The sequence below is a fragment of the Haliotis asinina genome, chromosome 15 (assembly GCF_037392515.1).
Source record: "Haliotis asinina isolate JCU_RB_2024 chromosome 15, JCU_Hal_asi_v2, whole genome shotgun sequence".
NCBI lineage: Eukaryota > Metazoa > Mollusca > Gastropoda > Lepetellida > Haliotidae > Haliotis > Haliotis asinina.
In genome coordinates, this window is record NC_090294.1 from 38,542,592 (window position 1) to 38,561,177 (window position 18,586).

Here is an 18,586-nt window from a genome sequence, read left to right on the forward strand (position 1 = left end):
ACAGCGTGTGTACACAACAAAGGTTATTAAGTACTGGTGTCACTTGTGGTAGTTACTCAAAATTAGATTACCATATCAGTCCTACATGATGCATAAGGCACTTGATTAGTGGGTGTGTGTGTGTGTGGGGGGGGGGATATCATGGGCTAGTAAGGTTAAAGTCACAATCATGGAAATTCAAAGGCTTTCATATCTATGTTCAAACAGAAGTTATGTGATAATTTACAGCAGATCCAGAGGAGGGGTTCAAGGGTTTCGACTACATACAAAGTGGTATGAGAGAACACACATACGTTTTTATATATACAAAGTGAAATTGTGGTGTCGATACATAAGAAAATAGTATGAATGTAGGGCTGCAACAGGGGTATACAATCCAGTCAACTGGTAATCAGTAATCTGCTGCTAGTCACAACATAGTATGTATTCTTCTCATTACTCGATTTTATCACTTTTATCCCCATAACGGTGTACGAATATCAACCGAAACGTCGCTTTATGCAGTAGATTCTAAACAATAAGTTCTTATCAATACCAAAACAGTCTTCCCTTCACGTTTTCATAAACTATAAACCTGTGTTACAGAAGTTATTTTACTCACTGATGCAAATCGAATGAACCCCAAAAGGCCACCCACAAGTGAACGTGGTGTAAATCAACCATAATCAAAATCGAATCCAGACATACACGGTTTGTCCGGCCCATGTTGCGAATTGTTTCTCTTCTGTCGTTCGAACTCTGATCGGACTGGTCCACGATGATAAAAGGTCTTTAACAAAGATTTAGAGTAACGTCCCTTGGTTCGAATCAGCATCATGGCGGCTTCGGTGAAAACAGCAGATTTGAAGAAAGCCATTAAAAGTAAGATATGCAGCTGAGGTTTTGCTTGAGAACACAAAGTCAAAGTTATTGAATCAACAAGTAATGTGTATTATTTGGATGTATATTCTGCCATTTAAATTTTCAGACATTTTGAAAGATGCCGACCTCGACTCTTTGTCGGCGAAGAAAGTTCGGCGAAAATTGGAAGAAACGTTCGGAATCGACCTCACACAAAGGTAATTCGTTCAAAAAAAGTGGACATGAACGAATAGTTGAATAAAACTAAAAATAAGTTTGTGGCGATGGAAGATTCTATTGCACACGAGTTGCTTACACTGGACGGAATCAAAACAAACATTTTGTTGTCACCACGTGAGAACCGGATGGGCGATGTCGCGAAACCGCATGTGTTTACTTTTAGATTCTCGCTATGGCGACTGTTTATTGTCGACCTGTACGGATGAAACTGTTTCTGTAGTTGAATAGATATTACCATGTTAAAGATATCAAGACATATGTTTATTGTCCCGTTATTGTTTTCTTTCTATGAAAACTGTGACATGCTCTTCTTTTGTATGCACCTTTAACTGTTGTATTGGCTTCAATGATGCAAGTAATTTAGATGGTGGGGGGCGGGGTGAGGTGGGGGTCTGCATACACATTGGGATACCTATTTACAGTATCATGCTGAAATGGCTGAAAACCAAAATCCTAAAAGTGTCACTTTGACTCTTGAATTTTTATGTTAAAGTGGAATTTTCAGTGCATATCCAATGTGTTTTTTATTACTCAGTGCTTTAGATAATGTTTTATCCACAATATATTCACTCTAATTATCTTTCATAACTGGGAATTGATAGTTTTCATGAAATTGTGATGACTATAAATGAAGATCTGTGTGGAAAGTTATGCAAGTTGAAAGGAAAACATCATTGGTTAGCCGTGCTCCACCTGTTTTTGAAAGGCTTGAGATGACAGTAGCCATGTTTTGAGGAGTAGCAGAATCACCACTTCACTTGATTGATTTCATATAGTTCAGAATACCTAATTTTGGTTCAGTACTATAACAGGCCTAGGGGCACATTCGGTTCATATTTTTCAGCAAAATTCTTTCGTGTTGGCATGAATACTCAAAGTTACGGCTTGAGGTCATGCTTAAAGGGGCACTGATGCGGAGCGAATAATGTTTCTCGCCAACGGTCTAATTACGAAGTCAAACCGCAAATTGGTCAGCGCCCGCGCCTTCGACCGTGACGGACAAAGGAACTGGGCTCCTGTCCATATTAGCAGAATTTCTTCACCTAAACAGTCGGGAGGCCGGATGCCCATCATATGCCATTTCTTTAAAAATATCCATGGTATTCCTTGTTTGATCGTAACCAAATATCCCAGCAGTGTAGTTCTTTTCGGATGCTTGGATGGTATAGTTACTGATCCAATTTGATCCTATTTCAGTGTTTTTAACCTGATATTTAATCATGTTACATGAAAATATGATGTCTACAGGCACGTAGCCATTTGTTTCAGTACGGAAGATTGCAAAGCTTTATATTTAGGTAATTCTGAGTGTTGGTTCAGCTGTGATAGCAAATATCTTACGAAAATTTTGGTAGCTATGGTAGCTACAATGGTTTATTATTTATGATAATAAAAACACATAGTTGATTTATTTGAATTCGTAAACAAAAAACGATGACTTTGCCTTTGGTAGAGAAATTTGAACATTTTCTTACGTAAAAAACCCTTATTTCACCTATTTACCCAAGTACACAGCAAATGCCCGTGTGTATTCCTTATGTAACGAAATTCCGTTGGTATCCTCAAAACAGTTTCGGCCCATAAGTGTTTTCAGGCTGCATGCGACACAGAGATTACATCTTCCTTGCTGTAACTCGCGTTTGGTGGTGTAAACCTACACGTGTTATTTGTCATCATTCTCTTTATGGTCAATTCATGAATTTATAACAGGTATAATTAGTAGTAACACAACTTCGGTTACTCAACAAAGGTTCCCATTTGGCATTTCTCCTGTCTTTAGTAAATACATTATAAATTATGGTCTGTAATGGCAAATGTATTGTATGTTATGTAATATGTGCATGTAAGTGATGCAAGAGGGTTTATCAACTAAGTTACAAAAACAAACATCGATCAAAGGATTAACCGATAACTCACTGATTGATTAATTACTTTTATCTTTTAGCGGATTTGTCAAAAGGCAGTGTGTGTAGATGACTACACCCTGTCGTAAAGTGTAAGTGCAAAAACAACATCCTCCCTTCAAAGAATTAACCACCCTTGCGTTGATTGATTGATTGCTCATTATTGGTTAACTAAATTACTTAGAATAGTGGACATCATACAATTAGTTGCCAGGTGTGCTATCTTGGGAGACCAATCAGAGGTTTATCTGGTTTTCACCAACGAAAGACGTAGTTGTAAGACACGCGACACAGAGCAGGATTACTTACCAGCTGCAGATGAATGGAATACGATTTCTTTTACGTGGATATTGATGGATACATTCCTGAACAAGGTAGTAGCCTGACATCGTTGCTATAAAATTAGTCTGTTTTACATTCATTTTTTTGCATTTTGTTTTAATTTATTTGTTGTAGCATTCAGCAGAATCTGTATGACAGAAAAAAAACACTAGATCGCGTATGTGTGTGAAATAGGATCCACATTGGCATTCTATACAATGTATAAATGTTGCTGTTATGTTAGAAATTTACTATGAGTATAAGCAGATCGTGTGTTCTTTTATTAATTTTCAGAATCATACAAGTATGACAATAAACTAACTAGGGTTATGAAACAAAATATAGAGACGTTTTCCGTCCTAATAGTTTTTTTACCATTTCTGCCACGGGCAGATGATTAACCTTCAAAGTGTTTCATTTGTTTTCATAATACATTTGGAATGAAGTAAAAATGACTTCACCTCAGTTGATCTGTCTATAATTAAACTATCAATTGCGCTTACGGACTGCGCAGCAGACGTCACGAACCAGTCACGAATTCTGGGATATCATCCGGGTACACACGGGAGAAAAACAATAACAAAAGTTTACACCAGTCCACGGAAATTGCTCCGCATCAGTGCCCCTTTAATGTCGCAAATGCATTGTTTTAGCCATATCATGACAGGAACAGTTTATACATTGAAATGAATAAATTTGGAATCTAACATAAAAACTTGTGGTCAGTGGGCAGTAAAGCTACTGGAGCATCACATATTTTGACTTCAAACTAACAAACATGAAATACTGTTCAGGATGAAGTGTTAAATAACTGTCCGCTTGTGAAGATCCAGGTCAGAATTGGTCTCTAGCAAACCATGCTTGTTGTAAGAGGCAACTAATAGGATTGGGGAATCAGGTTGATTGTGACATTGTATACCAGTAGACTAGGCCTTCAGCAACCCATGCTTGCCATAAAAGGCGACTATGCTTGTCGTAAGAGGCGACTACCAGGATCTGGTGGTCAGACTCGCTGACTTGGTCGACACATGTCATTGATTCCCAATTGCGCGGATCGATGCTCATGTTGTTGATTACTGGATTGTCTGGTCCAGACTCTATTATTTACAGACTGCCGCCATATACCTGGAATATTGCTGAGTGTGGTGTAAGACTAACTTCACTCACTCACTATTAACATGACTTTTGTCATATAGCTTGAAATTAAAGAACAGTGGAAGCCATCAAAGCCAGCAATAAATGCAGGTATAGAGGGCGTGGCAGGTTAGGTATAGAGGGTGTGGCAGGTTTGGGAACTTTTCAGCCTGAGAATGGTCTTCCATGTGCTATAAAATATGACTCAATAAATAAAACTGGCTGATAGTCATCACATTCTTTATTCATCAGTAACGATATCATCAGAAAATACAAGACTAATCCTTTGTGTTGCTAATACATGTCCAGCCAATCAGCATGGAGACAAGATACTGAATGCCAGTTTAGAGAGTGTTAATTTGTGTACAACTGCAAACAGTCAGTTGGGCTATCTTTGCTGTGCAAAATAAGGAATAGTCTGATGCTGGATTAGAGGGCATATAGGTGATCATGAATTAACAGCTTCTGCCAGGACCAGATTCTAGTGCCGATATTGGGGGCATGCTGGATTGGAGGGCTGCCAGTTTTGTGAGCTTCCACTATATCGAACATGTATGCAGTTAAGTTCTTGTTACACAGGAAGCAGGAAATCGATGAATTGACCATGAAGATGATTACGGAAGGACAGGAAGAGGAAGAGAGTGACAAGGAAGAAGAAGAACCCAAGTCCAAGTCAAAGAAAACCACCAGCATCAAATCAAAAGGCAATGATCACTTAACACAAAATGGCCGAGCAGAAAAAGACACGAGTGATGCAGAAGACATGGGAGAAAACTCTGATTCATCGTTCGATGCAGTAAGTTTATTTATGAAATTGCAGATGATATACAGGAAATATACATCAATCCAGCTTTATTCCATAACATGAGGCCTTGAAAATATTGTGTCTTGTGACAATGTTTAAGTTTGATGCCACACTCATCATTTTGCAGCTTTGTGACAGTTGGTGGTTTGACCCATGAAGATCTGGGTTAGAATTGATCTTTAGTAACCCATGCTTGTCGTAAGAGGAGACTAACAAGATCGGGTTGTCAGACTAGCTAACTTATTTGACATAATGTCATGTCATCGTATGCCGATTGCCTAGATTGATGCCCATGCTGTTAAACACTGGATTTACAAACCATCATCATGAACCTGGAATATTACTGAGTATGGTGATGAACAACATCTCAATCCAACCCAACCCAACCTGTTGGTGGGTAAAACTTCAAGCTGAACAATCCAGTTATTGATGTCATGAGCATTTATGTTCAAAACAGGGATTCGCTGACATGTACCAGCCAAGTCGGCTAAACCAGCCACCAAATCCCCTATGTTTTCTGTTACAACATGTATAGGTTGCTCAAGCAAATCCTTATGGTGTAACAAATTGATGCTAATTGAGACCAACTTGTAATTAATGTTAATGTAAGCAACATCCAAAGCCATTTTGTTACAAGTCATCATTTTTATGTTGCTCTAGTATAACAGTGTAGGTTGTTGAACAACAAACATCATCTCAACAAGTTTCCATGTCCCTTCTCCAAGGAGGGTGACAACTGATAAAAATATTACCTGCTGCCACGGTAACTGCCGAGAAACTGTACATATCACTAACAGTCATAGAAGGTCATAATATAAATAATGCATGCAGTGCCTGTTGTTTGAAAACGTTTGATTAGCTGTCTTTGAGTTTACTGTGTAGACATTTCTTTCACAGATTTTCACCATCTGCTTTTTATGAATATTTTGTTCATTGAATCGTTTTGCAAACTCAGCTTAAACTTTATTTATAAATTAATTATTTTTATAACAGTTTTAAGCTCGTAGGATATGTGTCACTGGTTTTTAAAAATCTAGTCAAGAGGCAGATGCCATTCTGTTTACATGTGATCGCAATCTTCCAAATAAAATAAAATGATATTTTGTTCATTTAATATGGCGGTAAGTTAAATCTGTTGTATGCATCGCCTCGGGTAATAAGGTCTGGCGTTCACTTCTTTGTAGCTACTTTTCCTCACTTACCGGTTCAAGAGAAGCATACAACGTATAATAACCAGGTAGACATTTTTTTGTATGATAACTACACATGAAGACATTGAAGTGGTGAAACATTTCTCGATTATGTTTTGTATGAAGACACTTGTCTGTTACAGCCTGAACCTGTGCCAGTGATAAAGAAGAAGAAGGTTGAAAAGAAGCCACAGGTACAGTGATGCTAGGAGCAAAATTGCATGCATGCCCAAATACATCCAATGTTTAAAGAATATATACTTCCCATCCCTTAGCATCTGTGCTTGAGTAAATAGAGCCACTTACTTCAAGCAACTGTTCTAAACTAAATTTTGCAAAATGTTCTATACTTTTGGAAGGAAATGTTTCCACATGAACTGATGTAGTGTAAAAACAAATTTGTAGTGTTGAAAAGATTATTTTGTAAATGATAAAAATAAGTGAAAATTGGTGAAGTCTTGCATAACTTTACACCAAAATGCAGCTGTTCTCATTCACAATATTTGCACATGAAAATGATATTTTCCATATGATCTCTACTGGGTAATGCACTTGAAACACGCTACATTTACTGTCAACAGTGAGTAAACAGTCACTGAAAATAGCAATTTTGTCAATATTCAAGGATGCCAGCTTGTTCAAGGATGTCAGATGTTAGCTAATGGTAACCATGTCATCAGAAAGCCATATGTATGTACACTGCAGGTCAAATACCTGTCACTGTGTTTTATGCAGATTTAAGTCCCGCCAGACCCAAAACAATAGCTGTTGTCTGATTGATTAAATCCGTTTAGCCTTCTCACGTTTGATTGGATGGTCATGGGTCGCTCAAAGGTTACCTGCTGCAACCTCCTGCTAGGTTTTGTTTGACTCAGTGGTGGAGTGTAACAAAAAGTACTGAGACTAAGTTTACTTAGACTGCTTGATTACCCAATTGAATTATTTTGCAATACTCTACTGACAATGATACATATGTAGACACTTAAAAGTATCGGAAATCAAGATCAAAAGCATGTTAGAGAGTATGAAATTGTTTTGCACAAACTGTTATGGATACCAACTTAATTCAGGCATTTAGTTTTCATGTGACATATTCTATACGTCACTGACATTTCAGGTTTTGTAACCTCATCCTGTATTCAACCATATGTATCCAGTCTCATGTTATGCTCTTTCCCTTGTTCTCCTACCATGGAGAGAAACAACCTGGAACCAAGTCTCATTCAGGACGGTGCTGTTACTCAAAACTAGATCACCCATAACATTTCTTGTGTTTGGGATTCCACTTACTTAAAGTACAGTGTCTTCGTGCAGAATTGGTTAGCCATGTTCAACCTGTTCTTGAAAGGCTTGAGATGACAGTAGCCATGTTATGAGGAGCAACAGAATTAAAACTGGACTTCTGTAGGTGATATTATTGACATGAGTATTCAACTTACAGGAAGTATATCTACCACAGGGCTTTACTGTGACTTAAAAAAGGTAGGGTCCAAGGGACCACCTTCAATAAATTGTCTTGGTCCTTACTGTTTTATTATGGTCCACAAGGTATTGAAATTGTGTAGATTTTTGTATGTTCCGATAATTACCTCCGAGTCTGGAATGAGTAAGTGATCATGTGGACAGTGTTCGCATGGATGGGTGAAGTAACAGAAAACTACTCATGAGGGTTGATACGGTAGCTTTTACCATGGTATGGTATATTGCGGTACAAGGTCTTCTGTTCAGTCCATTTCATGCATGATCGTAATGCAGAAAATTCAAGCAAACTTGAACCATTGGGAAAAGAATCAACTCTTTTATATAGTTTATCAATGAAAAAACTGTCATTTTATGACTAAATGCATGTAGAAGTGATGGTTCAAAAATCAAACGTAAATATTTTTGATCTGAAGGTGAAAGAATGTGGTTCTAATTATACCATGGTATGCAATTTCACCCCTATGCTATAGGTACATTCTCAGTACTTTGGTGTGTCTCCATGAGCACAGTGTTTCAGAGGTTTTGCATCAATTCTCTACAAATACTTCAAGGAAGCAGCTGAGTGGGTTAGATGGCAGGGTGTGGGTTGTGTTCGAATTCTCGATGGAATACAACCCCACAAGAGTACTGGAACCTGTACTTTACTAAGAAAGAGTAGTCCCAAATATAACACCTCATTTCCTAAATGGCATCATGTATTCTTGACTACACTATCAAGACAGAACTACTTCCAGCTCAGTGACTTCAGTTCATTTGTTAAGAGATTGACACTTGTTTGAGCAAGATGGTCATGCCTTGGCAAGGGCACTTGGCCAGTAGCAAGAACATCTGCTCAGTCTCTTAATCTAAAGGGATAATTGTAGCTGTGACCACTTAAAGTGTTTGTTCTTCCTTTTCTGCAGATTAAGAATCCTTGAACCATTGTTTTGACTAAGGACCATCAGTCCTCAGCTGGATCTGCTGATGTTGTATCTTCAATCATAGATTCTCTAGCATGGTATCATGACGCTCTCATGATATCCTTGGAGAGCCAAATACTTACGCATTCCTTCCAACAGGCCTCCTTCAACACTACAGAGGCTTCGATCAGCCAAGACATCCATCTGATTTTGGCTGGTGACCAGTTCTTCCAGAAAACACTCAAGTCTCCCAGATCAAAATCTTTTGGTGCTTCCTCAAACAGATGACTTGCTGATCCACCCAAACTCCACAGATCCATCGATTATACATCTTCATGTTTTACACGTCTATAGGTTCTCAAGGATCTCTCCAAGCTAAAGATTACTCTTAGAGTTGCTAAGGTGATCTCATTGTACATCCACTCGTTCACTCTGAGGTAAACAAGTGGAAGTTGTCGGGAAATTGTGTCTAGTTGCATGGCGTTTCTTCCCCAACTGCTGCTGTGTCACAGACAGTGTCTGAGTATGTACAGCATCTTCCTGTTTCAAAAGAACCGATACAGTGGAAACTATCTAAACCTGCACTCATTGGGACTGAAGAAACAGTCCAGGTTTGACAATGTGCTGCATTGTAGAACTGATGATAAATGTACAAGCTGTGGATGGGATTGAGGTTTATGCTGGTGATGACAACATGCCAGATTGGACCATTTGTGGACAGATGCTGGTCTTGACAGCTTTCACTGTAGTTCCACCTTAAGGACTTATCTTGTGGCCATCAACTCTGCTGTGGCTAAGATGTGATCAGTTCCAGAACTTCAGTCCCTTCCAAATTGATCGATGCTCCAGTTGTTAATGAGGTTGGAAACAGTTTCTGGTTGTTTCCACTTCAAGGGAAAGTGCAAAACATGAGATCAGAGAAGTTTTGAAAATATGCAGTGTAGGTTGAAAAGTTTCATGCAGACCTTTGTCTCTTGATGGTATTTCTTCCCCTGTCAGGACAGTGAAGTAGCGTAGTGGTCTAGGTGTTAGCTCATCACTCAGAAGACCTGGGTTCATTTCCCTACATAGGCACAATGTGTAAAGCCCTTTTGTGGTCTCCTTTGCCTTGATGTTGCTGGAATGTTGCTAAAAGCTAAACCCATTAACTCATCCCCTTATATGGAATGTGACGTGTGACTATTCTGTAAACTTTGTATTTTCAGCCCAAGAAGAAGTCAGACAACACTTTATCAGATGATGAGGATGAGGTAAGCCTCCATTGCCGATGTCATTATTCACTAGTGAATGGATCAATTACCCCTGACTCTCCAAAACAGATGCTTCCTTCTCATTAGGAGCGGTCGACGTCGAGTAGCCTTACTACTTGACATAAAAATATATGTTTTTAAAGTAAATAACTAAAAACAACATATCGTGAAGTGCATCGAATCGAATCGTATCGTTCCAAGATATCGTGATACACATAGTATCGTAAATTTTCTATATCTTCACACCTTTAATGGGTACAACATGAGAAGCCCATTTCTGGTGTCCCCAACCATGATATTGCTGGAATATTGCCAAAAGTGGCATAAACCCACACTCACTCTGTCCGTGTTCATGTCAGGTGGACGATGAGGTACTGGCCAAACAGCTGCAGCAGGAGGAGGAGATGAATCTCAGGACCCGGCGGCGGCCACAGAAAAAAACAGCAGTAAGTACAGATGGCATACCCGAATCAAATCTTTCTGTGTTGTGTTTCTGCCTAAACAATTCGAAAGTTTGTTTCACGCAAACGGCATTGAAGCTTTTTCATGATTTTTGTAACTTTTCCAAGAGGCATTGTGTGGTATTACCAAATATGGAGATCATACTCGTGAAATTTCAAATGAGAACCCGTTGATGTCCTTTCAAATGGATTGAACTCTAACCCAGCACATACTTTGAAATAAGCTGGCAACAGACCAGTAAGTGGTTAAAGCGTTCAGTTTTGTTTCTGCAATGTTTTTAACTAGAAGCAAAAATGCTTCTTCAAGTCCAGTACTCTTTCTTTTTTTTTCTTTTATTAACCAGGAATTAATATGTACCTAAACATCTTGCATGATCCATCACTCGGTGAATGTTTAATATTGTTGTTCACAGGCCCCAAGGAAACCCAAAGAGAAAAAAGAAAGGAAAGGTATTATTTTCAGTTGGTTTTCTTTCTTCCTTTTGAGCTCACCTGTACAGAAGAGTTACATGATCATTTGTCATAAGGTTATTAACTAACATGGATGGTGCTTTTCCTCTGGGTGATGAGGAGTGCAGCCATCATGGCGACGCTCCAGTCTGATTCAAGCGTACACTGCTCTGAAGCCCACTTCTGGTTTAACTTGCCAGGGTATGACTGAAATAGTACATAAACAGTAGAGCTGGGACAGGTCCAAATGTTCTACCTGAGTACCCCACCCCCTATTACCCTACCCAGATACCCCAAAGTAGGACTGGGCCCAAATATCCTACCCAAGTACCCTGTTCCTTGTAACCCTACCTGGATACCCTGCAGTAGGGTTGGGGCAGGTGCAAATGTTCTACATGGCTACCCCAGACCCCACAGTAGCACTAGGACAGGTCCAAGTGTTCTACGCAGGTACCCCACCCCATGTAACCCTACCCTACCCGGATACCCTACAGTAGGGCTGGGCCGGATCCAAATGTTCTAATTGCTTTCTCCATGCCATGTTGCCCTACCCAGACACCCCAAAATAGGGCTGGGATGTGTCTAAATGTTCTACCCAGGTACCCAACAGTAGAGCTGGGATGGTGCAAATGTTCTACATCGTTACCCCACCCCTTGTTACCCTGTTAACCTACCCATATACCTTACCCAACCTGGATACCCCACAGTAGGGCTGAGACGGCTCCATATGTTCTACCTGGATACCCCACAGTAGGGCTGAGACGGCTCCATATGTTCTACCTGGATACCCCACAGTAGGGCTGAGACGGCTCCATATGTTCTACCTGGAAACACCACAGTAGGGCTGAGACGGCTCCATATGTTCTACCTGGATACCCCACAGTAGGGCTGAGACGGCTCCATATGTTCTACCTGGATACCTCACCCCCTATTACCCTACACAGATACCTGTAATGTTAATTTCTGACATCAAGAAATGGGAATATATTCTGCAGCTCAGAGGCTAAAATTTCGAGTTTTTTTTCTCCATCATAACCATTTACAATATTCCAAAGAAGTGACTGAAATTATGTCAAAATCTTCAAAGACAATACAACCCTTTATTCATGAAATAATAATGCAATGCATTGTTTTATGTATTGGTCTCATGATCATAATGAGACAAGTATAAGGGTGTAACTCATTACCCACGTCGGGAAATGTAGGTGATCCGTCCAGCCCTAATAAACAGCATAAAACAATAGTAACTCAGTGCTGTGAGCACACTAGGGGGAACAGAGACACAGAGGCCAAAGAGGGGGGGTCATGGTTTTTTCGTGCAGTACTTGCATCAATACATGAATTCTCTCACTCTCCCTTCAGGAACGTCCATGTACAGCAAGCCGTGTCAGCTCTCTCCAGAGCTGGCTACAGTCATTGGACAGGATCAGGTAGGACAAGTGTACTGCTGTCATAATCCACTACTGCTTATCATAGGACTTGTTATTAACGATTATTAGTAATAATTGAAATGTATACATTGTTATTGTAATCAACAATTTTTCAGTGTTTTTCCCAGTTTTTTTTTTCTATTTAATGTTTTTGTAATTATTCTGTTTATTTATATGGGAACTATTTATCATATATCTCGTTACATTCACAATAGATGTAAAACTTATTCTTGGAGAGATTATAGTAATATTTATTGTAATGATGAAAATAAAACTATGAGGACAATGCACACATTCTTCAGGCTGTTGAGCACATTTTTGTTCATGAATATTCATCAAATTTAATGTTAGTTTACTAACAAGTCTGTTATACTGAAGCAACAAAATTATGACTAATCAAAAATATGGTTTTTATAATCAATAATAACTTGTAATCCTTCTTTCAATCAAATTTTGATCATTTTTGATCCTCCGAATGCCACATTTCGTCATCTTTTCACAATAAAGTGTGTGTACATGCAGTCATTGTTGGCACCAGTTTGTTTGTAGCAGAAAATTTGGATAAATCACATTTGAAGACCGATCAAACTTCTGTTTGTCTTGTTTTCCTGTGCAAATCTGTTACTTATCCACTGCTTTGTGAAGATTGGGGTTAGAATTGGTCTTTAGCACCCCCTGTTTGTTGTAAGAGGCGACTAATGGGATCAGGTGGTCAGGATCGCTGACTTGTTTGCCACATGTCATCGTATCCCAGTTGCTTAGATCATTACTTGCTGTTGATAGGTGGATTGTCTTGTCCACACTTGCGGTCACACAGCTGGGAAATTGCTGACGGTGGCATTAATTAACGCAAATGTCAAACATATCCCCATTGGTGCTCAAATGTTTCTGATTTACATGTTTTGTGTTGCAGTTGTCTCGACATGAAATTGTGAGGAGGATGTGGGAGGTGATGAGGGAGAGAGAACTTCAGGTACAGCAGTTTACCAGCATCCACCGTTAACATACCGCTCTTTGTCAAGCTTCCTTTGTGTCAGAAAATGACAGAGTATTTTCCTGGAACATGAACATTTTTCAGATGTTTATGTTTGGTCAGATTCAATAGAAATTTATTTGTGGTGCTTTGTTGAGTATATACCATGTTTTGTAGATCTATATGTGCTAAGTATGGCTGACGTATTGCCGATGTGACATTACATATGAACTCACTCTCTCCTATGGCTTGTGTTTCAGGATCCAAAGAATAAGCAATTTATGGTTTGTGATGAAGAACTACAAAAGATATTTGGTAATTATTCCTTTAAATCTTTTCCGTGAAATTATACTCTGTTGTCAAGAATATTTCTCTTTTGCACTGTGAAGTGTGTTCTGTTATATACCACAAAACTCACTTAGTGTTAAGAAAATCCTGGTGAGAACATGGCATCAATCTTTGCATTGTTTATGTTGCAGGGAGGAAGCGGGTTCGGATGTTCGGGATGATGAAATGGTTGACCAAACACATCAGGAGCATGGATGACCTTGAGTGAAGCTGCCGTGAATGTATGTGAATGTTTGTCACAGTAGACCCTAATGAATGCTGTCTTGTCCCGATACTGGCCCTGCCTGTCTTGATGTCTCAATTCTGACCCTGCCTATCTTGATGTCCCAATACTGGCCCTGCCTGTTTTGATGTCCCAATACTGGCCCTGCCTGTTTTGATGTCCCAATACTGGCCCTGCCTGTTTTGATGTCCCAATACTGACCCTGCCTGTCTTGATGTCCCAATACTGACCCATCCTGTGTTGATGTTCAAGTCTGACCCTGGCTATCTTGATGTCCTAAAACTGGCTGTGTCTGTCTTGATGTGCCAATACTGACCCTTCCTGCCAGGATGTCCCAGTACCAACCCTGCCTATCTTGATGTCCCAATACTGACCCTGCCTGTGGTGGTTAGTGTTGGCTCACCATGCCAAAGACGTGTTCGATTCCATGCATAGCTACAAGGTGTGAAGACCATTCCATGACGTTGGTTGAATATTGCCAAAAGCAGTGTTAAGCCACACTCACTCAAGATAATATATATTTTATTGTCTCAGAACCTCAAGTTGTGGTGCTTTAGATTAATCTTCCATATTAATTTCTGTTTCAGATTTTGTTACTAGTTTTTAAAATGAATGACTGAGATGGTCAAGACACCTGTTGAAGACTCTGTGAGTGACCTGCACAAGTTGGACATTACGAATCGTTTCAGTTGTGTGTAACCATGGTTACATTGCACTTCAGTTGTGTTGCCAAGGTCACTAGATATTCAGTTGTGTTGCCATGGTTTCAGTGCACTTGTTGAACTGTTGAACTGTGTGAACTTTGAAATCGTTGTGAAACCCTGACACGACTGATTACATCATACGCTAATTTTAATCATGTGCCATGTGAAGGTCTATTTTTGTGATGTTAGATGGAGAGTGTTATTTTCTTATTCAACTGCACTGGTTGTAAAGTATGGCGTTTGAGAACCTGGACTTCTTTGTTGACACTCAGACTTGGTTTTGATTGATTTATTTTTTATAAAAACAAGAAATAACACTAATTTTAATTGTAGCACAAATATATACAAAATATAGGACATGTTTGTGTAAACGTTACAGGAAAATTCATTTTCACCAAATTCTTTTGCATTTGTTGTGTTGCGTTTCAATGCATAAAGGCTAACAAGAATGTGTGTTTCTGAAACTGCAACTTCAGTGGTATTTCAATTTCCGTAACGCCACTTCTGGCATCCAGTGAGGAAAACATTTGTTACCTTCAAATACGTTCATTCCATTTTGTAATGTATGTGGAATTCTGAAGACTGCTTTGTTCAACTATGCACTTGGAATTTGGAAATAATGTTACACAGTGCTGTAGCTCTATCCCTGTGTGTCCCGTGTATTGTGTCTACATACTGTCATGATGTATCACATGGACTCCACAAGAGTCACCACCTTAGTTTTGTATGTATAGAGAGTCCAGTGAGTGCCATACGTACAGGAAGAGGCGAACATTGAAATTAAATTTACTTTCATGAGAATAAGTGATATAGGATTTATGCATTTTCGCAAAATCCCAGCAATATCACAGCCAAGGACACCAGAAATTGGTTTCTACATTGAAATTAAATTTACTTTCATGAAAATAAGTGATGTAGGATTTATTCATTTTCGCACAATCCCAGCAAGATCACGACCAAGGACACATGAAATTGGTTTCTGGCATTGTGCCCACATAGGGAATTGAACCTGGCTCTTCGGTGTGACAACCACAGTATTACCTACTTGGGTACCCCACTACAATCTTGTATGATTATATCAGGTAGACATGTCACCAGTACTTAGTGTTGCAAATTGGAAGCCAAATCCATACTCGATTATCCGACGACTTAGAGTGAACGATTATAATCAAAATATATACATTTTTAACTTAATCACCAATTTTAAGGTTTTTTTTCCCTTAGTGGTGATTTAGATTTAGCATGACTAAGTTGGTGATCTCACTACCTTACCATTGTTAAAATGGTGAAATGGTACAATTCTCGAAGCCCATTTCTGATGTTCCCCACAGTCATATTGCTGGAATATTGCCGAAAGCAACCTAAAACCATACTGACTCACTCACTCACACACTAAAATGTATTGATCGTCATAAAATGAAGATATGGGATGTTGGATAGTCAAGGTTGTCACGTCTTTCTTGGTTGATTGTCCGAACCTTTGTGAAATATTTGAGATAAAAGACATGTCTAATCCTCATAAATGTCTGAGATGTCAATGAGTGATGAGTGTCACAGTATATTTCTCCAGATCTCCTATGTGCAGGGTCACGTGAATGCTCCCTACTTTGACATAGTCTACTGATCGTCATAGCATTAAATTGTTAGGCCCTGTACCTTAAAACTGTCTTAGTACTAAGGAGATTGTGGGCTAATAATCATCATAGCACTAAAATGGCTTTGTGGAAGCCTTAGGTCCTAATATCAACCCTGGAACTAGTCTACACCACTGCATGCCATGCATGGCTTACTTCCATGTGTGCGTGGCTACAGTGAAGCTCTGAATCACGTATAATCATCATCATTGAGCATGTCATGAGCGCTTAACATAACAGCTCTCGTATTTCATAGATTTATGTATATCATCAGCAAAACAGACAAATGTTACCACGTAGACGTTTTGGAAACGTTTATAGTGAATGTGAAATCTATTTCATTCAAGACTGACAATTGGGTGTTTGGTTTGACTTTTGTCTTGTATGCAGTTATCTCCCTTGTGAGGGGATATATTCATAAGAGAGGTTCAGTTAAAATGGTTTGTCACAGTGGAAAGAGATACAATAATGAATACAAACTTTCAGTGTTTCCATGTTATTCATTGCACGCATATCAACCTAGTCATGAAGCATTTGGGTGTTTTTTATAGAGTAGGGGTGTTCGTTTTGGTATTTTTTATTGGAAACGGTTCACTGAAGGACTCATTACAAGATCAAAACTGGATCTAATTTTCAGTATTTCTAAGACAACTTTTCATGTACCTATTGGTGGTGCCACGTTATGGTAAATAAAGCCATCATGCCTTTTTCCTTTCAAAAGAATGACAACTTATGGTTGATTTTCTCGAAACTATGTCAGGATTTCATTCAGATATCTACTACAATTCCCTCCCCATCAATATTCTGCAAACCAACTTTATGAGTAACATGATGTTTTTTTCTGATTAGCAAGGCTCTGAGGTTTTCAGTAGGAGGTTGAAGTTTTGGAACAGCATACCTGATTTCTGATCTTTAACAATGTATGTGGACAGGCAGTTCTCAGTGGACAATCAAAGTGAATATATTTTTAAAAGAATTTGAAATGCTGACATGGACAAGCCATATTAGATACTGTTATCAGTTTGTAAGGATGCAATAAGACAGACTGTTATGGAAACTTATATCTGAATGATCTATCCTGGACAACGTAATTTACATCCTCGATATCTCCAGGGAATACGTTCCGATAAGTCTCCACTATACCCTGGATGCATCTACGGCTCTGCCAGATAAATTTATTACCTCCCTTTGCTGACTCCGCCTTCTCACAGTAGCCAGTCAGCTAGGCCACTGTTATAACTGAGCTTGCCAGTGTCAACAAAGGTAGCGGTATATGCGAAGGTTTGCTCGCAGTCCGTCCCAGATTTTAGGGAAATCATACAAACAAATTGACAGGTCTGAAACTTTAAAACAACATATGCAAGAACGCCTTCTACCTCTGCCAGAGAACCTCTGCATGGTTTCTGTTGCCAAGTATAATCGGTTAGATAATTCAAAAAACGAAAGTGAGTTGTGATTGGTTCGCTCAACTTCCCAGCGTAGACACCTGATTGCATCAAAAGACAGTCAAGGGAGGTAATAAATTTATCTGGCAGAGCCGTAGATGCGTCCAGGGTATAGTGGAGACTTATCGGAACGTATACCCTGGAGATATCGAGGATGCATACTTTAGGGATACTGGCATTTTTTAATTGATATTTCATCAGTGTGTCAGTGAAGGGATAGATCATTATTAATAATTACAAATTTTACATACATCTCTAACTATTTTTGTCAAAATATGTTTATTATTTAGTCAGTGAATGTGGAGATGTTTTTTGTTAAAGACGGGTTATTTTCATTACCTATGTTTCAAAACATGTACAGTGGAAGTCTTTTTTTGAATTGATGTTTTCTTTAAGTTCAGCTTCATACCCTTGACACTTTCTCAAAACTGTTTTCCTGCTAATTTGATACTTAAGTGCAGTATCTTTTTGAGTAGGCAGAGAAAAATCTGTTAGCTGAATTTTCTGTTCAAGAGTTAATTACAATCTCGCCCGCTAGACTGGTCAAGCCATCTTGACACAGTAAGCGACTGACAAATTGGTAGACGCTGATTAATTTAATTTGCCAAGAGACATGTGCCACTCACCATTTCATCTCACCTACTTATGCTTAACCACCATACTTAACTGTAATCAACTGTGTTGTTAATACACAATCAGTCAGTCAACAGGAGAGCCATCTTGGATGCCGGTTTTGTGATCGTTAACTACTGTACAAACAGTCAGTTGGATAGTCGTTATTGTGTTGAAGCAAGGAGTAGACTGATGCCAGATTGGAGGGCATACAAATGATCATATATTAGACAGCTTCTGC

General features: G+C 39.0%; 1 protein-coding gene across 1 annotated transcript; it reads left to right on the forward strand.

Moving 5' to 3' along the window:
* Window positions 1–795: 795 nt before the first annotated feature.
* Window positions 796–14,966, forward strand: LOC137265547 (uncharacterized). The gene is made up of 12 exons (XM_067800965.1): window positions 796–861; window positions 968–1,058; window positions 5,019–5,235; window positions 6,578–6,628; window positions 10,021–10,065; window positions 10,425–10,511; window positions 10,940–10,976; window positions 12,339–12,406; window positions 13,320–13,379; window positions 13,640–13,694; window positions 13,859–13,948; window positions 14,538–14,966. The coding sequence occupies exons 1-11, from the start codon at window positions 816–818 to the stop codon at window positions 13,933–13,935; spliced, it is 834 nt and encodes a 277-aa protein (XP_067657066.1). The 5' UTR covers window positions 796–815; the 3' UTR covers window positions 13,936–13,948; window positions 14,538–14,966.
* Window positions 14,967–18,586: the final 3,620 nt, after the last annotated feature.